The 21231-nt window shown below is 37.6% G+C and overlaps 1 protein-coding gene across 2 annotated transcripts; it reads left to right on the forward strand.

Moving 5' to 3' along the window:
* Positions 1-2756: 2756 nt before the first annotated feature.
* Positions 2757-20929, forward strand: sort1b (sortilin 1b). Of its 2 annotated transcripts, none has more exons than XM_047365976.1 (21): positions 2757-4250; positions 4327-4609; positions 8019-8078; positions 8244-8317; positions 8406-8508; positions 8620-8781; positions 9750-9823; positions 10979-11028; positions 11344-11471; positions 12811-12955; positions 13287-13442; positions 14206-14312; positions 14463-14565; positions 14653-14821; positions 15146-15336; positions 15425-15614; positions 16646-16762; positions 17330-17438; positions 17540-17652; positions 17789-17918; positions 19778-20929. In XM_047365976.1, the coding sequence occupies exons 2-21, from the start codon at positions 4334-4336 to the stop codon at positions 19790-19792; spliced, it is 2472 nt and encodes an 823-aa protein (XP_047221932.1). In that variant the 5' UTR covers positions 2757-4250; positions 4327-4333; the 3' UTR covers positions 19793-20929. The 2 variants fall into 2 exon arrangements, with proteins under 2 accessions (XP_047221932.1, XP_047222013.1); XM_047366057.1 differs by having other exon boundaries at positions 2757-4175.
* The last annotated feature ends 302 nt before the right edge of the window (positions 20930-21231 follow it).

A 21231-nucleotide genomic window follows, 5' to 3' on the forward strand; every position in this document is an offset into this window, starting at 1 on the left:
AATAAATGCCAGGTCAGACTGGTAACCAAAGCACCATGAATGAGGTCCAGAGTTTCTTTGTGGGGATAGAAGAAACGTAACAAAAGAATAACTGTCTCTCTCTGCAGCACTCAGAAGCCTTTGCTCTCAGATAGGCACATGACATACTGTTTTAAGTGTGCCAAAAGGCACCTGAATGACTGAACCTCAATGCATTCACTGATGAGAAGTTGTGTTTAGCCTGTAGCCAGAATAAAGGACTTTTAACTATTATAATAAATTGTGTAATGCTCTTTAAAAATATGCATTCTTAAGTCACCCACAGAGGGTCAGGTCAGCCTCAGATTGCTCTTTCTTCCAGTAATTTATGCTGCCTTTTTCACCTTTACTAATACAATTTAATTTAAAATCACTTTGTGTAGGGCTATGATTTCCAGAGAACATCTCTTCAAGAAGCATACAAGTGATGAATACATGCAGATTTATTTTAACATAACAAATGCAGTGTGTTTTTTTTCTTTATTTCAAATAGTCAGGGTTAAGCGATGTTGTCTGCTACAGACAACAAAATTGAGGTTGTTACCAAATATGTGAGATACAGATTTCACAATAGCTTTTGTAACAATAAAAATGTACCTGAAAAAACACTTCACTGTGCCTTAGTGTAACATATGTAACAGTCCATCTTAAGGGTGCCTCTGAAAATCTCCATTTGTAGGGCCCAATAGCTCAGTGACAATTTCCCCAAATCTGTATTACAGCAACCAATATCAAGTATTTTATGGCAATTTTATGTGATAAACCAAGAAGAAATAGTTTATAAGTGGAAGACAAATGACACACACAAGGTTTGACAAATAGAAATCTGAATAGTGTGACATATATTTCTGTTCAGTCTTCTCTTCCAGGATTTCCTTGTATTTAGATCCATCCATCTTCCCCTCAACTGTAACCAGTGTCCTGTTCTGGCTAAAAAAAAAACATATATATATATATATATATAGAGGGGTTGGACAATGAAACTGAAACACCTGTCATTTTAGTGTGGGAGGTTTCATGGCTAAATTGGACCAGCCTGGTAGCCAGTCTTCATTGATTGCACATTGCACCAGTAAGAGCAGAGTGTGAAGGTTCAATTAGCAGGGTAAGAGCACAGTTTTGCTCAAAATATTGAAATGCACACAACATTATGGGTGACATACCAGAGCTCAAAAGAGGACAAATTGTTGGTGCACGTCTTGCTGGCGCATCTGTGACCAAGACAGCAAGTAAGCAAGTTGATGAACATGAAAGTGAAGTTGAACATCTCCCATGGCCTGCACAGTCACCAGATCTAAATATTATTGAGCCACTTTGGGGTGTTTTGGGGAAGCGAGTCAGGAAACGTTTTCCTCCACCAGTATCACGTAGTGACCTGGCCACTATCCTGCAAGAAGAATGGCTTAAAATCCCTCTGACCACTGTGCAGGACTTGTATATGTCATTCAAGATGAACTGATGCTGTATTGGCCACAAAAGGAGGCCCTACACCATACTAATAAATTATTGTGGTCTAAAGCCAGGTGTTTCAGTTTCATTGTCCAACCCCTGTATATATATATATATATATATATATACTGTATATATATATATATATATATATATATATATATACTGTATATATATATATATATATATATATATATATACTGTATATATATATACTGTATATATATATATATATATATATATATATGTATATATATATATATATATATATATATATATACTGTATATATATATATAAAACGTGTGTGTGTGTGTGTGAATCGTTCGTTGCCCTTCCACCTCACACTCATGGTCTACTTTTGATTTTTCAGGTCTATCACATGAACATCCAATATAGCACACTAAAATTTTGTAGTCTGACATAATTTGAAAAAGTACAAGGTGTGAATATTAAAAAATGTAGGACTTGGCAACATTTTATTTATAGAAATGCCATGATCCTGAGGAGTTAGGTTTTCATTTGCCTTCATGTTATTTATCATTTTCATTGTTGTTATGTTCTATAGTTCTTGCCATACCCTGTTGTTATTTTTGCCATTTGGGTTTGTCATATACATTTCCTTGTGCTCATTATTGTTAGGTCTGTTTCTTTAGTTCATTCATTTGTGTTTTTCTTGTGATCCTTTTACATTTAGATTGTTTCCTGTTAGATCTCTGTTTGATATATTCCTTAGGTTTTCTTGCTCAGCTCCATTCATTTTTGTCTTTTCTCCTCTTCTCTGCTCTGCTCTTTTCTTTTGTCTCAGCAGCTCCAAATATTTGTTGATTGCTCTGTTTTCTCCTTGCCTCAGCTGCAACTCCTATTGGTTTGTTTGTCATTTCTCTACCCCTGCCTCATAATAAAATGGTTTTCTTTGTTCCTCACTGGATCCTTCCATTACAATGCCTGTTATTTCCTTGTGGTTCTGCCCAGTCCTCTGTCCAGGTCTGAGCTCTGTTCTCCTTATGGCAGCCTGCAAGTTTCTGTATTTTACTTTTTCCATTAAAACCATTCTGACTCATAATGCTGCTTATTCTGGTTCTGCCAGCACCAACTGACCACTGATCATACAAATCTGAGAAATACAACTTAAACTGTGTTATTAATTACAATTAGATGTCCAAATATCTAATTTAGATATTATTTTTGGTCACCTTTAGATTAACCAATAAAATGTACATTTCCTCTATCTAAACATGGTTTTCTTTTAGATATTTTGCAATTGAATAGTCTGAAAACTACATTTTGAGACTTATTTAATGAAGCATTCATGTGCATAAAACAGATTCATTATTACATAATCTTTGCTAACTCCGATGAGGTTCGTTTGTCAAATCAAAAGAAGTCTACCTTTTGAAAAGGATAATTTTTAAGCAGGTATTGAACATCATTTTTATCAAGTCCACATTTCTGTGTTAAAAACGTTTTTCTATTCTATTTTGCCAATATACAAAGAAAAACCTTCATTTTCGTTGTTTATGTCAATATAGTTTAAATGTTTACAGGTAAATACGTTCCAGTGTTGGTTTGTGCAAAGGTTGTTGGCAAATTCCTCTCAGCCAATAATTGTCAACTTTCCTTGTTTTCTTCAGACCTAACCAGTAAAACGTAGCCCCATCTATATTAAAACACTGTTAGTGTTCGCTGGTGGGTAGTGTGCTTAACAGGAAATGGGCTCCCAAATCAAAATATACTTAAGGCTCCATGCATAGTGAAACTACCACAGTTTTTTTTTAACAATGTTAAAGCAGGCAGAGACAGAATCAGTGTCTAAAATGGTACAGACAGATAATTAAGCAAAATAAATTTACCTTTACACAGACTTTAAATTAACAGAAAGTTAAGTTACTGAATGGACATAACCATTACTAAGTTTTAGTTGTCAGTTTCGCTGATAGTTATCAAGAAAGAGTGTAAATAAGTCCTAAGACCTTACATTCCTCAACGTGACAAGCTGTGAATTTAAAATGAGCACTTTTAGTTGTTTTGAAATGACTAAAACGTAATAGACAGCATTTTGTTTTGGGATTATAGCTTCCTACTTTGTTTTTTTTTTTTTTTTTTTTTGTTGCTGCTGGTTCACACACTTGCTAGACTGGTTAAGCAAATGAGGAAAAGCAAATACCTACTGCTCTGCTCTGCCCATTTCTCAAAATACCTTATTAAACAGCTATTTCAATTGGCAACGCCAAAATCAAACATTAGAACTCACTTCAAGGTTTTTCTGTAATGGATATAAATGATCAGTAATCAGTAATGAACGTTAAGTCTCTAACAACGATTTGTTCCTCAGATGCTCTTTTTGTATTCTGACAGAAAGTTGACACAAATTGAAAATGCATGGTAGTATTGCTCAACCGACCATGACTGTCGTTTGACAGCTAATTATCTAGTCCAAGCATTTTATCATTTAACCAATCAGAAAATCCAAGGGGCGGGGCATGATGCGGAATAGGCCAATCACAACTGAGCACAGCAGTACAACAGGCAGACAATTTGTCTCAAGCTACAGTATATTATGCTGCCAGTGCGAGTAATTAGTGTCACACCAGCCGGTTTAATTTCCACCAAAAATTCAGATAATTTCCTGTTTTTTTTTTTAATACTTCTTGCATTTTTGCAGACAAACGGCTACGGCTTCAAAGGACGTCCCTTGTTTTCAAAGCAGGTACAGTCGCTGTCATTTTGTTGATGTCATCCGCCGCGGAGCTGCAGCGACCTTCAATTCCTCAACAAGGCTGGGGTAAACAAAGACTCGCTTGGAGGTTTTAGTGTTTTCCTTTTATTTTTGTCGCCTTTTTCTTTGCCGCTCTCACCAGCAGCAGGATGGGACGCCCGCTTCAAGGTCTGTTGCTTTTCGCTGTCTGCGCTCTCCATGTCGGGGGCTTGGATTTCCAGCCGGGATCCCAAGCTCTCACACAGTCGGTGTCCATGAGGCGCTCCGGCGTGAAGGAGAGAGCCGCGCAAATCGTGAAGAGGTCCCTGCCGTCGTGGCTGACCGCATCGCACAACCACAGGATAAGGCGAAGGAGCGCCGAGCAGAGCGATTCGTGCAAACAGCACCAAGGGTTTCAGAGCAAGTTAACTGACAACACCCACAGTGTAAGTTACCATCAGAGGTCCTGTTTCAAGTCGCAGTCCGAGAATTAAATTGCGCCTAGGGAGGGAGAATAGTGCGCAGGTGCTTGGATAGGGCCTAATCTGCTGTTCAGGGTAGATGAAAGCAGCTTTTTCTATTTCACGTTCAATTCTCAGTGGCTAGATACAACAAATCACACGGGTTTAACATTTATAGAGCCGACCCGAGGCATAAGCGAACTAAACTGCTTTTTAGAGCCTCCAAACAATTGCTGTTAAACAGAGATCGAAAGTTCATATCTGCTTATCAAGAATAGTCTGCTTTGGTAACCGGATATTCTCGTCAGAAACCAATAATGTGAAACAAACAAACCAACAAAGTTGAATTTTACTTTAAGATGCAGAAACACTGAATTGAAACATAGACCGTTTCTCTTTTAAGAAGTTTACAATTTTATTTTTATTTACAATTTTTAAAGTAATTTAAACAAACTAATAAACTATATATTTTTTTTTCATGTAGAATGGCACATACGCCTGCAAGCATATAGGAGGCGTTATTTCTTCTGCTCAAAGGGGTTCTGCCACACATTTTGCCCCACAAAACAAATCTAGATTAACAAAGACAGACACAATAAGCGAGATCTAAACTTGTGATGAGTTTGAATGGCGATAAGTAGTTTAAAAACAATCACATTGTGAGCCTGTGTTTGAAAAAAAGAACATTTTCCGTGTGGGAGGTGACAATAACGGGGTGAAGCATATACTTTGATAGTCCAGGTTAAGGTGGGGAGGCGGTCACAACATGAGGAAATAGACCAGTCTTTCATTTCTCATTGATAGTGATTCAATTTCTTTTATAATTCTTAATATAAAATTAGACAAATCTTAACCAGTTTAGGTTTCTGTGTATCCTAAAAAACTAAACCGTATTCCAAATTAATATTTTGTGTTTTATTAATGGTTTCTGTTGTGAAAATCCAATCTCTTCATGGTTATATTGTTTACATAATTACAATTTAATGCCACCAGTTTCATAATTTCTGCAGCTACATATCAGCCTGTAATTGCCATTTTTCAGTTTTAAAAAATGTTACCTCTTCTTTGGCATTCAAATCTAATTTGTTTTGAAATGCTGTTAATGCTGGCTCACAGTTGAAGGACCTAACAGTTAGTTGGATCCCACTTCTGCTTAATGCCCCATACAACTTTGTGCTGGCCCTGTTTGTATAAAACAGAACAGCCAATGAAAACTAAAATACAGTTTTTTGGGTTTTTTCAGCTCTTCAAGCTAAGATTTTTAGCTTGTATGCCAAGTTGTTGTGGTTTTATTTCCTCTGATTTTTTTTATTTCCTTTTTAAAATTTAGTGCAGTATAATAAAATCTAGTTAAACAACAATCAGACCTAGTATCTGTGACCCACCTTTATTTATCCTCTGGAGCTTACAACATTAATTGTATTTGTCTGCCGATCTGAAAGTTAAATTGCCTGAATGCTGACAGGAAACTTGAGCCAGGAGAAATCCTTGTGACTGACGATATGTTGGTTATTTTGTAATTAAAAGCTGTGCTTGTGTGGTGGTTAAAGCAGTTTGGAAGTAGGAAGCCTGGTGAGGTAACAGAGACAGTGTTTGTTTTTTTTCAAGAGTCTACCCATGAAGACCAGCTTATAAGATATCTGCAAATCTACTCCTTACAAACCAAACCAGAGACTAAGAATCCTGTGCTGTTTATTTGCCTAGCTCACTGGTGCCATGTGATCAACTTTGCATGGCGTACTTTGTATACTTGGCCCCAGTAATCTCAGGTTGAGAGAGCTCCTCGAGGCTCAGCCTTCTCTTTTCTTACAGGTTACCATGCAGGTCCCACAGGCACTGGGCCTGCTTACAGCATAAATAGCTCTAAGCACAACGTAAGATGAGTAATGAGCCACTAATTGTTGTTTTAAGAAATTAATCTTAAAGAGCCAGCAGGTCTTTCTTTGACAGTGAAGGCAAAACTAAACAGATTTTTATCTGTCTTTTGTACATTTTATCATATATGTTTGTACACTGTAAGAGGAAGAGACGTCCAACCTAATAAAGTGAATAGGAATATTCAAAAAGAGGTTTTAAAAAAATAAGCAAAGGCCACTTACCAGTTTCAAAGTGTGCCTCAGCTACCAGTAAAAAGTTACTGTTTACACTGTGCACAACTGGTCAGCTGGGTTAAACAATGCCATCATACTTTTCTTCTCCTTACCAAACAATACAAATAAATCTGTTTGGAAAATATCAGTTTTTGAAAAACATGGAATGACATTGTGTGGAAACTTAAAAGTACCACTCATTACATTTAAGTAATGCTGTTTTGAAAAGTTCTGGTGGGCAGCAAATAGCAGTGTGTCTGTGAAGCAGATCGACTACCGGAGCAGGTATCCTGTTAATGTCAGCTGGTTATGTTTGTGTTAGTGTATGAGGAGCAAAATGGCTAAAAGGTATTACCTTCTGCACAATAAGCACTTGAAAACCACTTCTGAAATTAACAAGTGGTTAGTCAATATCTTTTCTTGGCTCTTATTATGAAAATGAAAATAAATGTTTTATATCCATGGTTCTCAAAGTATGGTGTACGTACAATTGGTGGCACTTGGGCTGCACTGTACTCAGAATACATGTCGGTAATAATTGTTAGTAAGGTAAATAAAAACACATCAACTGTGATGTGAGTTAACAAGAAAAACAAGTGCTGGTGTCTATAAATGCAGTGTTTTGTTTAACTTTGATCTGGAAATAACTTAATCATGTTCGAGTCCAAATTCAGAAGTCAATGGGATCTGCTAACTCACATGTTCACCAACCAGGCTATTAGTAATCCAAGTTACAACAATGTATTTCTCTGCATTTTACCCTCACACAACTGTAGCAATATGTTCATTAAAGAGACTTTTATAGTACTGTATGTGTACAGCTGGTATAATAACATACATACTGTCAGAAATTAAAATGAACTGTTTTCCTTTGGCTATCACTAAGTTTCATATAAAGGTGACATATTGGATTCTGACGTTTTGATGAGGAACCTCTTATTTTCAGTCTCTGAATCCTGACGTTTGAGGGACCTTTCTGTTTTTCAAATTTGAAACTTCGAATTTTAATCTCTTCAGTAAAAATGGAAAGCATAAATAACTCACATCTGTCATCCAGTCATTCAGTGCCAAAAGATAATGTCTCAAAACAGAGGGGCAGGGGAAAAGAAACTAACTCTCATTTATATAGTAATACAAGGTATTAACAGCTGGTCTAAGGAATATCTCACATGTAGCCTTTAACTAGAGTTGGTGATTGTCACTTGGTCCCATTTTGTCAGCTATGTGATAAAGTATATATGAATTACTCAGATAAATATCTGTTTAAAATACTCTTAAGTCACTGTTTGTTCTGTTTTCTTCAGTTTAAGTTCGATGATCTGAGTGGCTCAGTGTCACTGGCCTGGGTTGGCGATGGCACAGGGGTGAGTGTTTTGCACATCAGGACATGATTAGGTCAGTTAAGGTTGGTTCTTTTAGTGTATGACAGTCTCCTTGCAAATATTTACATTCACATTTTATGTTTGCATTTTACAATATCGCTCCTAATTGATAAGTGTTTCCTGAAGTTGATCTTTTGTTCTTCGCAGGTCATTCTGACTTTGACCACATTTCAGGTGCCTTTCTTCATGTTAAGATTTGGCCAGTCCAAACTCTACCGTAGGTAGGTCTTTTAAGCTCATCTGTTATGAAATTACACATGGTGTGTGTCAGGTTGCATCTCATTTTTGTTGCAACTTCTTCTTTGCCAGTGAGAACTATGGGAAGTCGTTTGAGGACGTGACCAGTTTAATCAACAACACTTTCATTTTAACGGAGTTTGGCATAGCGATCGGCCCTGAGAATTCAGGCAAAGTAAGCCACATCCTCTTCCATGTGTTCAGTGTCATCTGGTTGCTTTTAATTTGTCAAGACAGAACCACTGTACTGAGCTCTGAACAGTGACATTTGGACTCTGGCTTTTAGGTGATCCTGACAGCTGAAGTCTCTGGAGGTGATGGGTATCGTATTTTTGTCTCCAGTGACTTTGGGAAGACATTTGTCCACCAGGACTTGCCTTTCGATCCCCTGATACAGATCTCATACAATCCTGAGAACTCTAATGTGCTTGCAGTCCGTAGTAGCAGGGTAAGAAGTGCATACAGAAGATGTTTATGAAAATAAAACCAAGTTGGTTGGACAAGAATGATGCTGAAACCCCAACTTGTTTTATGTGACTATCAAACACATTCTCTCTAATAAGAAAATGGGCAGCACATTTTGACATTTGAGTGTGGATATTTTTGTTTCCTGTTTAAAGGATTGAAAAATAAGATCTTTATGTTGCAGCATTTCTGATAAAATTTTAAAAGAATATGAAATGAGTTCAGTTTAGAAATGCTTGTTGTAACTCTTACCTGCCCAAATTTCTTCAAAGAGTTGAGGAATTGAGGCGTGGTTCTTATAAGACTACTAGCTAACGGCTAGTTAGTTGTAGCAAAGAAGCTAATGGCTTGTTGGCATGAGCTGAAAAACCAAACGTTTGCTAGCAGCATTGCAGTGCTAGCAAACAGTGTTTTATGGATTTCCATTATTTAATTCAATAGATTTCTTTATTCATTTTATGATTTTACTAAATTACATTTTTCTTGAGTTTCAAACATATTGTTTTTGCTAACAGAAAATCCATAAACTGCTGTGGATTGTTTGAAAATTTTACATATAAAGTCTAAAAATGTTTGATTCAAAAAATGTTATCTTCTACATAGCACATTTTCAAAATGGGAAAGAAAAGAGAATGTGTAAAATGCTAAAACATGCCCATATCTACAGCTGGAGCAAAAAATACAATTAAAATGTATTCACGTTTTTCATAATTCTACATATTCGCCTATTTTAAAGGTAAAAAAAACTACATTTTAAATATTTTTTGAAAATTTGTAGAACAAAGAGATGAATCATCACTGAATAGCCTAATTTATGAGGCTCACACACCTGTTTGTTTGCTTGGTGGTTATTAATGTGACTCTGGAGTTTATGAGCTGGTCTACTTGTATGTGAACCTCTTAAGTTTACTTTGAATGAAATTGTAAGTTAATATTTGTTTGCATTCTCAGAATGAACTTTGGCTTTCTGAAGATTTTGGACGCAGCTGGAAGAAGATTCACGACATGGTGTGCCTTTTTAAATGGTGAGAAACAATATAATTAATTAATATCCCCAACGGTTTTATGTTTAGAAGCGCTTCTAGTCTGATGATGATCTTTCATCTCAGGCTGTTAAACTGATTCGGTATAGGAAGACAGTTTAGTTCCTACTGTGAATAAAGTGGACAAAGCAAACATTTTCAAAAGTTCAGCAGGCTGTATGTGGATATTCTCACATGTTAATTTTTGCTGATACAGTAGGTGGCAAATAAGAATCAGTGAGGCTTATGGTGCCTCTGCAGAAGCTGCAAAGGTCAGGTAGGCAAATCAAGTGACAGAACAACTATTAGTTGTGTCCTTCACAAATGTGGCCTATTATAGAAAAGTGGGAAGTTAAATAATTTGTTCTGCTCAGATGAGTTTAACATTAAACCTTCTGATCTACATTCAAAATGTTGTCTGTGGCAGAAAAGCTACTATGGTAATGTGAGGACACCAGCAACACTAAGAAAAAAACTTGTTAAAACTATTGGCGGAATAACACATTTCAGCTTGTGGCCTTGTAGGGTCTCTCCAGGCACCTTGGGTGTAGGCACAGTTTTGCATTTGCAACATTTAGAAAGCTAACTGAACCCCCCCGACACATCATCCTTGTGGTGAGACATGAGGTGATGGTGAATACTTTTCTCCTTCAAGGATGAATAAGCTGATCAGAGTTGACTGGAAGATGGGCGATCCTACAAGAGAACCTGTCAGAAGTGGCAACAGACTCATGTAGTTTAGGACAGAGGCTTGCTTTCCAACAAAGCAAAGCATCTTCCAAGATTTTGAGGTTTTAATGCTTATGCAAACCAAACATTTAATCAAAACAAAATGAGCACCTCATTATGTTGGTCTACCACATAAAATCCCAACAAAATTCATTGAAGTTTGGGGTTATAATGTGTCCAAATTTGCAAAAGTTCAAAGGGTTTGAACATGAAAGCAACTTCACTGTAAGTAATCTTTAGAGGTTTTCCTCAGTCCTCAATGTTTTTATCATTATTATTAATCAATCTCTTGGAACTGTCACCTACGTTTTATTTATAACAGTTGAGAAATAGGTGAAATGTCGAATGAACATTGGCAGGAAAGCTGTCTGTAATTGTTTTCCTCACATACCCATGATCATCTCTCCTTTTGTGTATCTTTCCATCTAGGGCAAAGAAAAATACCATCTTCTTTACAGCCAGCAAAAATGGATCCTGCAGTAAGTGATTCCTCTCAGAGCAAAACTGAAGATCTGCACTCTGACATTTTACTAATTTTGTTTTTATATTTTGATCTGGTTAAACTACATGAAATTTAAACTTTTTTAGATTTTTAAAGGACAGGGTAAATTATTCAAATAACACCCAATAAAAAACACTGACATGAGTAATTATAATAAGACCGTAAAAATTGATGACAGATGAGTCAAACCATGTCTTATAAGGATTTGTTCTTATATACTGTATGGACCTAACTGTTAGACGTTTGCATATTTTTGATGCACTTTTGTTTATGACCTGTCTGTATGATTTAGGTGATAGGGGAATGTTCAAGCTGAAGAGGACCACAGACCTGGGTAAAACCGTCAAGATTGTTGCCAGTAAGATCTTCTCTTTTGGCCTGGGTGGACGCTTCCTCTTTGCTTCAATAATGACTGGAAAGGTCAGTCTAAAGACGAATTTTTTTTCAAAGGTGTATGATTAAAACATCAGTAGAAACCTTTAATTGTTTAGACTTCTAGGTTTGTAAGAAAATGAATTCTGGTATTTGCACATCTAGAAGAAAAAGAGAAGTAGCTGAAGTAAGATGCCATTGTCGCAAAAGAGGAAGCATAACACTTCTCACATTAACCTAAAATAATTTTAAAAGACATGTAATTCTATTTTAGTTTTCAGTATTTGATATGTCTATTAGATGTTTATTAGAACCATCTGAAGTGCCTGCCAAGGGACATTTGGATATAATGTGTGCATTCCTTTTAAAAATGCATATATCATTACCAAAAAAGCTTGAAAAAATGAAACGAAGTACAGAGTTACCATTTTTGCTACAAAGATCATATGTTCAGGAAGTATGCTCCTTTGAAGGAAACACAGCTTTCCTAAAAAAATAAAAATAAATTGCCCTAGGATTATAAAACAGTTGGAATCTTGAACCTCTTCCACAAAACATTTCTGTTTTTTTAAATCTGCAAAGACAAGCCAACTCTAAGCTTCCTCTAGCTATTCATAAATAACAAGTGTAGACAATCCCACACAGCTGGGAGTTTCTAAAAATATACTTGGCTGTGCGGGGCGAAAGAAGGCTTCACGCAACGTCAACTTCAGCACTACGCATAAAATCTGCTTCGGAAGTCATACTATTCTTTATGAATGGTGGACAAACACACTGCAGCGATCCTGTTATTGGCCTGAGAAAATGTTCAAAGTTAAATGAAATGTTTTGCATTCTTAATCTTCCCCCTAAGAAGTTAATCTACTGGGAGTCAAACCTTGTAAATCGTGCTGCTGGCTTGTCATACAAAGCATACACTATCAGTCTACAGGCAAACTGGGCTCCCAACAGAATACTTTAAAATCCTCATGGGTGGTTCCAGTTTGTTAGCTATCCAAGCTAATGCACAGCAACATTTCTATTGACTTTGTCATTCTCTCTGAATCAATCAACATATAAATTTCCACTTTATGAGCTCAAATTTGAGCTGGAGACTTTATCTAAACTTTGTTCCTAGGTGGTCAAATATGCATTGGATTCCAAATGTCCTCACTCTTCTGTAACTTTGACTGAGTTCTTGGCTGTCTTGTGGATTTTTTTCCTCACCCACTTTATGTTGTTAAACATATTAACTACTGTGAGTTACAACACTGAACACAGGTGAAAAATAGATGTTTTAAAAAAAAAATGATGATACATGCCATTAAAACTGGCTTCTGTGTGGTTCCATTTCTTTTGCTCTGACTTGAACTGCATTCTGCCCACTTCTGCTTCTCTGTCTGAGCAGGGCACTCTGAGGATGATCCACGTCTCCACTGATCAGGGTGAGACCTGGAACATGGCTCAGCTGCCTCCTGTTGGTCACGAGCAATTCTACTCCATCCTGTCAGCAAATGACGATATGGTCTTCATGCATGTTGATGAGCCTGGAGGTCAGAGCATGCAGTAACTCAGATGTTCACCTATCATATAATGAAACAGTGTTGGTATAGAGCTGTGGCAGAAATGGTCATACAGTAGGTGTGTTTAGTAACATAGAGAGATTGCTGCAAGGTGACTACTTTTGCAAGATGTTTATATATTAAGTAAATAAAGCATTCAAATTAGTTACTTAACAGGTTTTGCACATGCAAAGTTTGGGCTGTGGTATTGATGGGCCTATCTGTTTATGAGTTTTAACTTTAACTTGAATTTATTCCAGATGCAAAAAGGCTCTTATGTGTTATCACATCCTTATCAAGTCCTGTGTGATCCTATTTACAGATAGTGGTTTTGGTACAATTTATGTTTCGGATGATCGAGGCACAGTCTACTCCAAGTCACTGGAGCGCCACCTTTATACAACCACAGGGGGCGACACTGACTTCACCAACGTCACTTCCCTGCGAGGAGTCTTCATCACCAGTGTCTTGGCAGAAGGTACTTTGTGTTTTTTTTAACATACAATGCTCAGCATACTCATACTACACATCACGAAAAATATCCCCTCAGCATGATGCTGCCACCACTAGGATTTATGATGGGTATGGTGAGTTCAGGGTAAACATTACATTTTTCATGTAGATCAAGAAATTACATTTTGGTCTCCCTTAACCAGAGTCACCATGGGCTTCTTGGCTGCTTCTCTATTGCTCTCCTGGCCAGGCCTGTTGATTTTAGCTGGACTTCCATGTCTTGGTAGAGTTGCAGTTGTGCCATACTCTTTCTATTTTAGATGGTGCCCTTTTATAACCTTACCCTACTTTAAACTTCTCCACAACATTCTCCTTGACCTGTCTGTTATGTTCCTTGGTCTTCATGGTGTTAATGTTCTCTAACAAACCTATTGGGTCTTCACAGAGCAGCTGGATTTTATTGATTTTCAATTATACTGGTGTTTTTTGTTTTTTTTTACTTGCTGACTTCTGAAGGCAAAAGGCTTGACTGCATTTAATTTAAGGGTGTCACAGTTGAGGGGTATTAAGACAAATGCAGAGAACATTTGTATTTGTAAAAAAACAAAACTTTCCACTTCAGTTTTGCATCACTTAGTGTTCTATTCCACTCGTGTGTAGCTATAATGTCACAAAATGTGAAAAGCTTAAGGGATGTGAATACTTGAGCAAAACACTGTACCAGGGCTCAGCCCAGGTTTGGTTCTCAGATGCCTGTAAATACTTTCTCTTTGTGTCTCTGTTTCCAGATAACTCTTTGCAGTCTGTGGTGTCCTTTGATCAAGGAGGAGAGTGGGTTCCCCTGCGGAAACCTGTCAACACAGAGTGTGATGCTACGGCCAAGGACCCAAACCAGGTATAGCTAGACAAAGAACTGCTGTGTTCATTGAAAAAAAAATCTGTTGTATTGATAGTTTTGCATATCAGTATGTTAAGGTGTGATTCTGACTTTTTGCAGCAACCACATAACAAATTAGGTTTGTTTTTGTTTTTTTTCAACCTGCAGTGCACTCTCCACATTCATGCGGCTTACAGCATTGCTATGAAGATGAAAGTCCCCATGCTGCCTCTGACTGAGCCCAACGCTGTGGGTCTAATCTTAGCTCATGGTAATCATGTTAACATTGCTGTACAGAAATGTTTGAAACACACCCAATTGCTTTTTGGTTTATGAGCATTTTGACATGTTTCTTCAGGCAGTGTCGGGGATGCCATCTCTGTGATGAAATCGGATGTGTATGTGTCCGATGATGGGGGCTACTCCTGGATGAAGGCTCTGACTGGGCCCCATCACTATGCTGTGCTGGACTCAGGGGGACTGCTGGTGGCTGTTGAGGACAATGGCGAACCCATCAACAAGATCAAGTGAGTAGCATAGTTGGTATGAATGTAAAGCCTAGGATGATGATTTGCTTCTGTAGCTGTTGATTTCAAATGAAAGTATTTGAGTTAAATGGATTTAACTTGTGCTAAGATAGATAAAGTATTTAGCATCTTGCGTATTGCTCAAGGAATGCCTCTGAAGGTTTTAAGCTGTCCTTGTACTAAACACACGAATATGTATAGGATTTGCTGCTAATTTAGATGCATTTGGTAGCAAAAACATACAAAAATCAGTGAGCAGCCTGTGCTTTCCTCGGCTCTCGCTTTTATTCTGAAACATTTAGCACTCTTTAACCTTCCTGACAGATTTTCCACTGATGAAGGACAATGCTGGAGTGTTTACATCTTCACCAAAGACCCAATCTCGTTTACGGGGTTGGCATCAGAGCCGGGAGCCCGCTCCATGAATGTCAGCATCTGGGGCTACAGAAACTCCCTCATCAGCCAGTACTGGGTCTCCTTTACCATCGACTTCAGGGAACTCCTCACCAGAGACTGCAAGTCATGCAATAAAACAGATTATTCCTAATGTGACTTCATTAGGGTTTCAATTATAATTTTTTTTAACTTAACTGATGTTTCTAGGTGACGACAACGATTATGTGCAGTGGTTGGCTCACTCTGATGACATAAGCGACCCGAACGATGGCTGCATGCTGGGTTACAAAGAGAAGTTCCTGCGGCTCAGAAAGGACTCTGTTTGCTGGAATGGACGTGATTATGTTGTGAACACACAGCCAACACCATGTCAATGCACCCTGGATGACTTCTTGTGGTAAGATACAGAGCAGATGTTTCTTTTCTTGTTCAAACCTGAAAATCCTATTCAAGAACCTTTTGCTTATCAACTTGTAGATGTTCCTATTAATAGTGGGATTAATGTTACTGCTTACAGTGATTTGCGAAACATTCATAACCCTTAAACCTTTCCACAGTTTATGACATTACACCCAAAATTCAATGTATTTTAATAAGGGCTTTAAGCGGTAGCCCAACAAAAAATAGTTCAAATCTGTGAAGTGGAAGAAAATGATGCTTAGTTTTCAAACTTATTTGCAAATAAAAGCCTGGAAAAGGTTCTGTGCATTTGTATTCAGCCTTCACTCCGATTCCCCTAAATAAAAGCCACTATATTCAACATCCTTCAGAATGAAACAATTAACATACTCCACTTGTGACAAAATTAACCTTTTAATGTTTGTTAGAGAACATTAGTGAACAAACCGCATCATGAAGACCAAGAAACACAGCAGACACTTAAGGAAGAAAGTTGTGGAGAGATGAAAAGCAGTTAGGTTATTCAACAATTTCCCAACCTTTGAACATCTGAAAAGGAAGAGGATGGCACAACTGCATATGTACCAAGACATGACTGTCCACTTAAATTGCATGGCCAGGCAAGGAGAGCATTAATCGGGGAAGCAGCCAAGAGATCCAAAGCTCAGGTGGATGACTCTGTTGATAGGACAAGTATACAAATGCAAGTCTGGCAAGTTAAGGAGGAGTGGCAAGAAAAATTGTTGAAGTGGTGCCAAATCCTGTTTTCATTTGAGGAACCCTGTGTGTGGAAAAACTAACACTGCATCACCCTTAACCCATCAGCCCCACAATGACACATGGTGACAGAAGCCTCAGACTTTGTGAAAGCTTTTCTTTTGCAAGGCGAGTGAAGCTTGTTTAAGCTGAATATATAACAGGTGTCAGTTTTCTTTCACTTTAAAGGTATAATGTGGAAAAGGGTTAAAGGGTATGATTACTTTAACAAGAGGGTAATAACTCATCCTGGTATTGTGTGACTCTTTGCAGTGACTTTGGATACTCTCGTAAAGAGAACAGCTCGGAGTGTGTGGAGCAGCTGGACCTGCAGGGCAAAGTGTTGGAGTTCTGCCTCAATGGCAAAGAGGAGCAACTGCAGACCAGCGGGTAAGGTTTCAGATTCAGTCACATCTGGTTTTAAGTCCTCTTTAAACTCCACTTGCTGTCAAAAGCAGCAGCTCTGTGCCTAAATGTATTAGCCTTATGCTTGTTAGCCCTCGCCTTTTTATAATTAATTTTCCATAACCTAATTAAACTTGTTTCTAAGTGAGCATCTTTGTTGATTTCTGGACATTATGTTGAGCAGAGTATTGCCAATGTTGCAGTGTTGATTTAGCTGAAATCATGCTGGGTACAAGCAACAAGTCTGTGTTGGTGGATGAAGTGACAAGATTAGCCAGAATAAGGAAGTAATTGTTATATAGAAAGAGGTGAGAGGAAGCTGATGAGGCTGTTGCAAGTAAGTGTAAATGTTGCCCAAAAATAAACTTTAGGCTAGTTTTACTAGCATGATTGTACATTTCTAACTGGTTAACAATTATTACAAGTCAACTTGGAAAAAAAAGATAGTTTATTTCTTATATTGTATCAATCAAAATCATGCACAAATCTCTGAACAACTATAAAACACTTTCTGGTGGAGGGTTATAAAATAATTTGTGTTTTGCTCCACAGGTACAGGAAAATCCCTGGAGATAAATGTGTTGGAGGGGAGATGCCTCAGCGTAAAGAGATTGACCTCAGTAAGAGGTGTGTCAGTGATCTGGTTGCTCCAGAGATTCAGGTTAGTGTCTCTGCTAAACAAAGATTTATCTCATTCACTTATTTATCTGTGATCTGTTTCTGTCGTTGCATTTCCCACATTTCTGTCTGAATCTTCTGCAGACAAATAGTCACTCCTTTAAGTCTGTGGCTATAGTGTTGGCAGTCATCATTGTCATGCTTCTGAGTGTCGCAGCAGGAGTGATCTTTGTAAGGAAATATGTCTGCGGTGGCAGGTGGGTGTATATCAGCTTATTTACCTCATAAACCGCACACCTAATACATATTCTCTGCATTTATTTCTAAATTATAAGTCGAAACATTTTGAATGGTTCTGAATGCTCTGACAGTGTTTTTAAATGTGTCCTGCAGGTTTTTGGTGCACAGGTACTCTGTGTTGCAGCAACACGTTGAGGACAATGCAGCGGATGGGATGGACGAACCGCTGGACAACAACCACACTCCCAATGGCAAAATAGAGTTTCATGATGACTCCGATGAGGTATGTTGGAAAAGCAATTTCTCCTGAACATAACACACACACACTCTTGTTTTACTACATGTTGAGGACCTTGCATTGACTCTAATTGACTTTGTTGATTTCCATTCATTTTCAACCCTTTCCATGGCCTCATCCTGACCCTACCCCTAAACCTAACAATTACCAGTACATACTTAACCCTAAGCTTAGCCTTAACTCAATTCACGCCTTAGTCCTAAACCTAAACCTTACCACTAGCAAAATGGCAAGTGAGGACCATGAAAATGTCCTTACTTTACAACAAACAGCACTCACTTTGTGAAATACGAAACATGATCCTCACTCAGCCGCAAAAAACAAGCACACACACATACACACAAAGTCTTTGGATTTTCTGCCAAAGACAGTAAATGTAAGCTGACTATATAGTCACTTATGTTTCTTGCTCTAGGGAATTATAAATATTAGGCCTGACATAAAAATAAGTAAATTAAAGAGTACATGAAGGTTTTTATTATCAATAGGCAAAGAAGAGCAAGCATTTGTGCTATAATGCCATGGTTAATATTAGATATACAATGCCATCCCCATTTATTGGCACCCATATCAAAGATGTGTAAAAGCCTTGAAATTAACTGCAGTAGCAAAATGTGATGCCTGAAAATGTAACGAAACCTCACATATGCAGGATATCTCAGGCTTGATTTGGGATTGAAAGACCATCCAGACGCAGCTCAAACTGCAGATTAGGATGTATGAATGAGGCTTGACATTGATCTTTCTGACAACAAAACATTTTAGGTTGGTCTGACATAAAACAGATGTTTATGATGAATATGTTGAGAAGCATCTTATTTCTACTTTAAACTATGGTAGAGGATTTGTGGTGCTGTGGGCCCTGGGAGGTAAAGTAGAGTGCATGGCATCATGAACTGTTGGAAGTGTCACTGGGCTATCGTAACTGTCTTGTTACTTGCTTTTTAAAATTTATAATTCACAAACTGCAGCTAATACAAAATACAGTGGTCCATATTCTCACAGGTACTGAGATATCTGAACATATCGCTCCACTTCTTAGATCTTTGAAGCAGTAGAAAGCGGAATAACTTTTAAAATTGTGTTGCAAAGTATTAAATTGCCTTTTCCACACTATTATATAAATGAATCTTAAAAAATTGTGATAATTTCAGTTTCAAATATTTTTTGAAGATGTTTAATCAAATAGAAGTAGGTTTTACATTTGTTTTTAAATCAAACCTTGTTTGCTTATTTTAGTCAATTTATTGTTTATACGATTTGCTTTGCTCCTATGCAAATGCTTGAACATACTTTACATGTGTGGAGCTAAAATCCAAACAAATACAACTGAGTGTTCATTGGTTGGGACATTGAAGTCACGAGTAAAGTTTTGACAGATTCTCCCATGATCATTACACTGTGCAGACAGGGACATTTTTCCTTGTTACTGAACAAGTTGTTTTTGCAGCTGGATGTTTCTATGGATTAACTTTTTATCTCGGAGACCTCCATGGTTAAATGGTCAGTTACAATCTGGCCAGGTTTCAGGGACCAGCTCTCTAGTTAGGGTTGAGGTAAGACTCGGGTCGGGTTAAATTATGAGTAAACATGTAGTAACCTGAAACGGACATGGCCTCTCCATGATTCAACCTTGAAACATCGCAATATGACACCGACCTGAAAAAGGTGACTCAGAAAGTAATAGTCCTTACACCATAAAGCGATTTTTAGAGTTTAGACACATGTAGGTCACTTGAGTAACAGGGTTAGGTGTGCATGTGTAAGCAGAGCCATATTTACTCACCTGTGTTGGTTCTGGATTTAGTGGCATGCAGTTTTGTTTTTTTCTTCTGTTTGTGCAGGATCTGCTTGAATAGCAGGCGCCACCTGTTAACCAAGCGAGCAACAGGTTTTCCTGCAGCCAGCCGCTGTTCCTGTCACTCACCTCTCTGGCTACTCCTTCCTTTCACCCACTGATGTAAACTTCAGCCTCAGCGACAGACTGCTGTCATTGTGAGGTCAAATGAATGTACGGAGGTTTCCTGAAACTTAAAGCCGCAGTTGAAGAGAACCATGAAGGAAATCTTGTCGCGTTTTAAGGTATCTGTTTTGAGAGAGTTATGATCTTTGAGTATTTTTTAATTCAGTAAATAAAGATGCAGCTGAACTGCTGACAGAGATTGACTAAAAAATTGAGTTATATAAAGTCTCCTCTATTTTACGGGTCCTGCCTCTTCCATCTCATGGAACTGTTCCTGGAAAAGTTTCTTTATTTTACTTTTAAATATTTGTTTTCTTCATTCATTTGTACAAAAATACATTTTCTTTAACAGTTATTAATCAGATATCAGTCTGAGTGCTGGAACAGTCACAGCTGGCCTCTGGTTAATAATTCTCACGGACAAGTTGAGTCTTAATCCTTTTTTATGGAAGTACTTATGCCAAATGTTTCCATGTTCCTGAGAGCTAGAAATTTCACTAATTGGTGAAGTCTTCCACTTTTCTGTGTTGTTGGAGTACAAGTCTGCAGATCTTTGCATTGTGGTGAAGTTACAAGAGATGCACCGATCAGAATTTTCCTGGCCAATACTGATTTCCAGTTTTGAGCTCTGACCTTCCGATCTTGACTGATCTCCTTTTTTTTTTTTTTTTTCTCCATTTTAATGAAAAAAAAAACAATGGTTATTAGATGTACTGCAGTTTTGAGCAGGTTGTAGTGTTGAATCCAACAGAAAATTAAGAAGTTAAGATTATCCATATTTAGGCATATTTTCCTTACCTCTTATCTATTTTTTTTTTTTTTTTTTTTTTTTTTTTTTTTTTTTTTTAGCAACCCTGAAGTCCATAAATGTAAATGCTGTTTGCTGATGCATTCGTTGACTATACAGGTACTTCTCAAAAAATTAGCATATTGTGATAAAGTTCATTATTTTCTATAATGTAATGATGAAAATTTAACATTCATATATTTTAGATTCATTGCACACTAACTGAAATATTTCAGGTCTTTTATTGTCTCATTACGGATGATTTTGGCATACAGCTCATGAAAACCCAAAATTCCTATCTCACAAAATTAGCATATTTCATCCGACCAATAAAAGAAAAGTGATTTTAATACAAACGTCAACCTTCAAATAATCATGTACAGTTATGCACTCAATACTTGGTCGGGAATCCTTTTGCAGAAATGACTGCGTCAATGCGGCGTGGCATGGAGGCAATCAGCTTGTGGCACTGCTGAGGTCTTATGGAGGCCCAGGATGCTTCGATAGCGGCCTTTAGCTCATCCAGAGTGTTGGGTCTTGAGTCTCTC

Source organism: Girardinichthys multiradiatus, chromosome 1, assembly GCF_021462225.1.
Source record: "Girardinichthys multiradiatus isolate DD_20200921_A chromosome 1, DD_fGirMul_XY1, whole genome shotgun sequence".
Taxonomy (NCBI): domain Eukaryota; kingdom Metazoa; phylum Chordata; class Actinopteri; order Cyprinodontiformes; family Goodeidae; genus Girardinichthys; species Girardinichthys multiradiatus.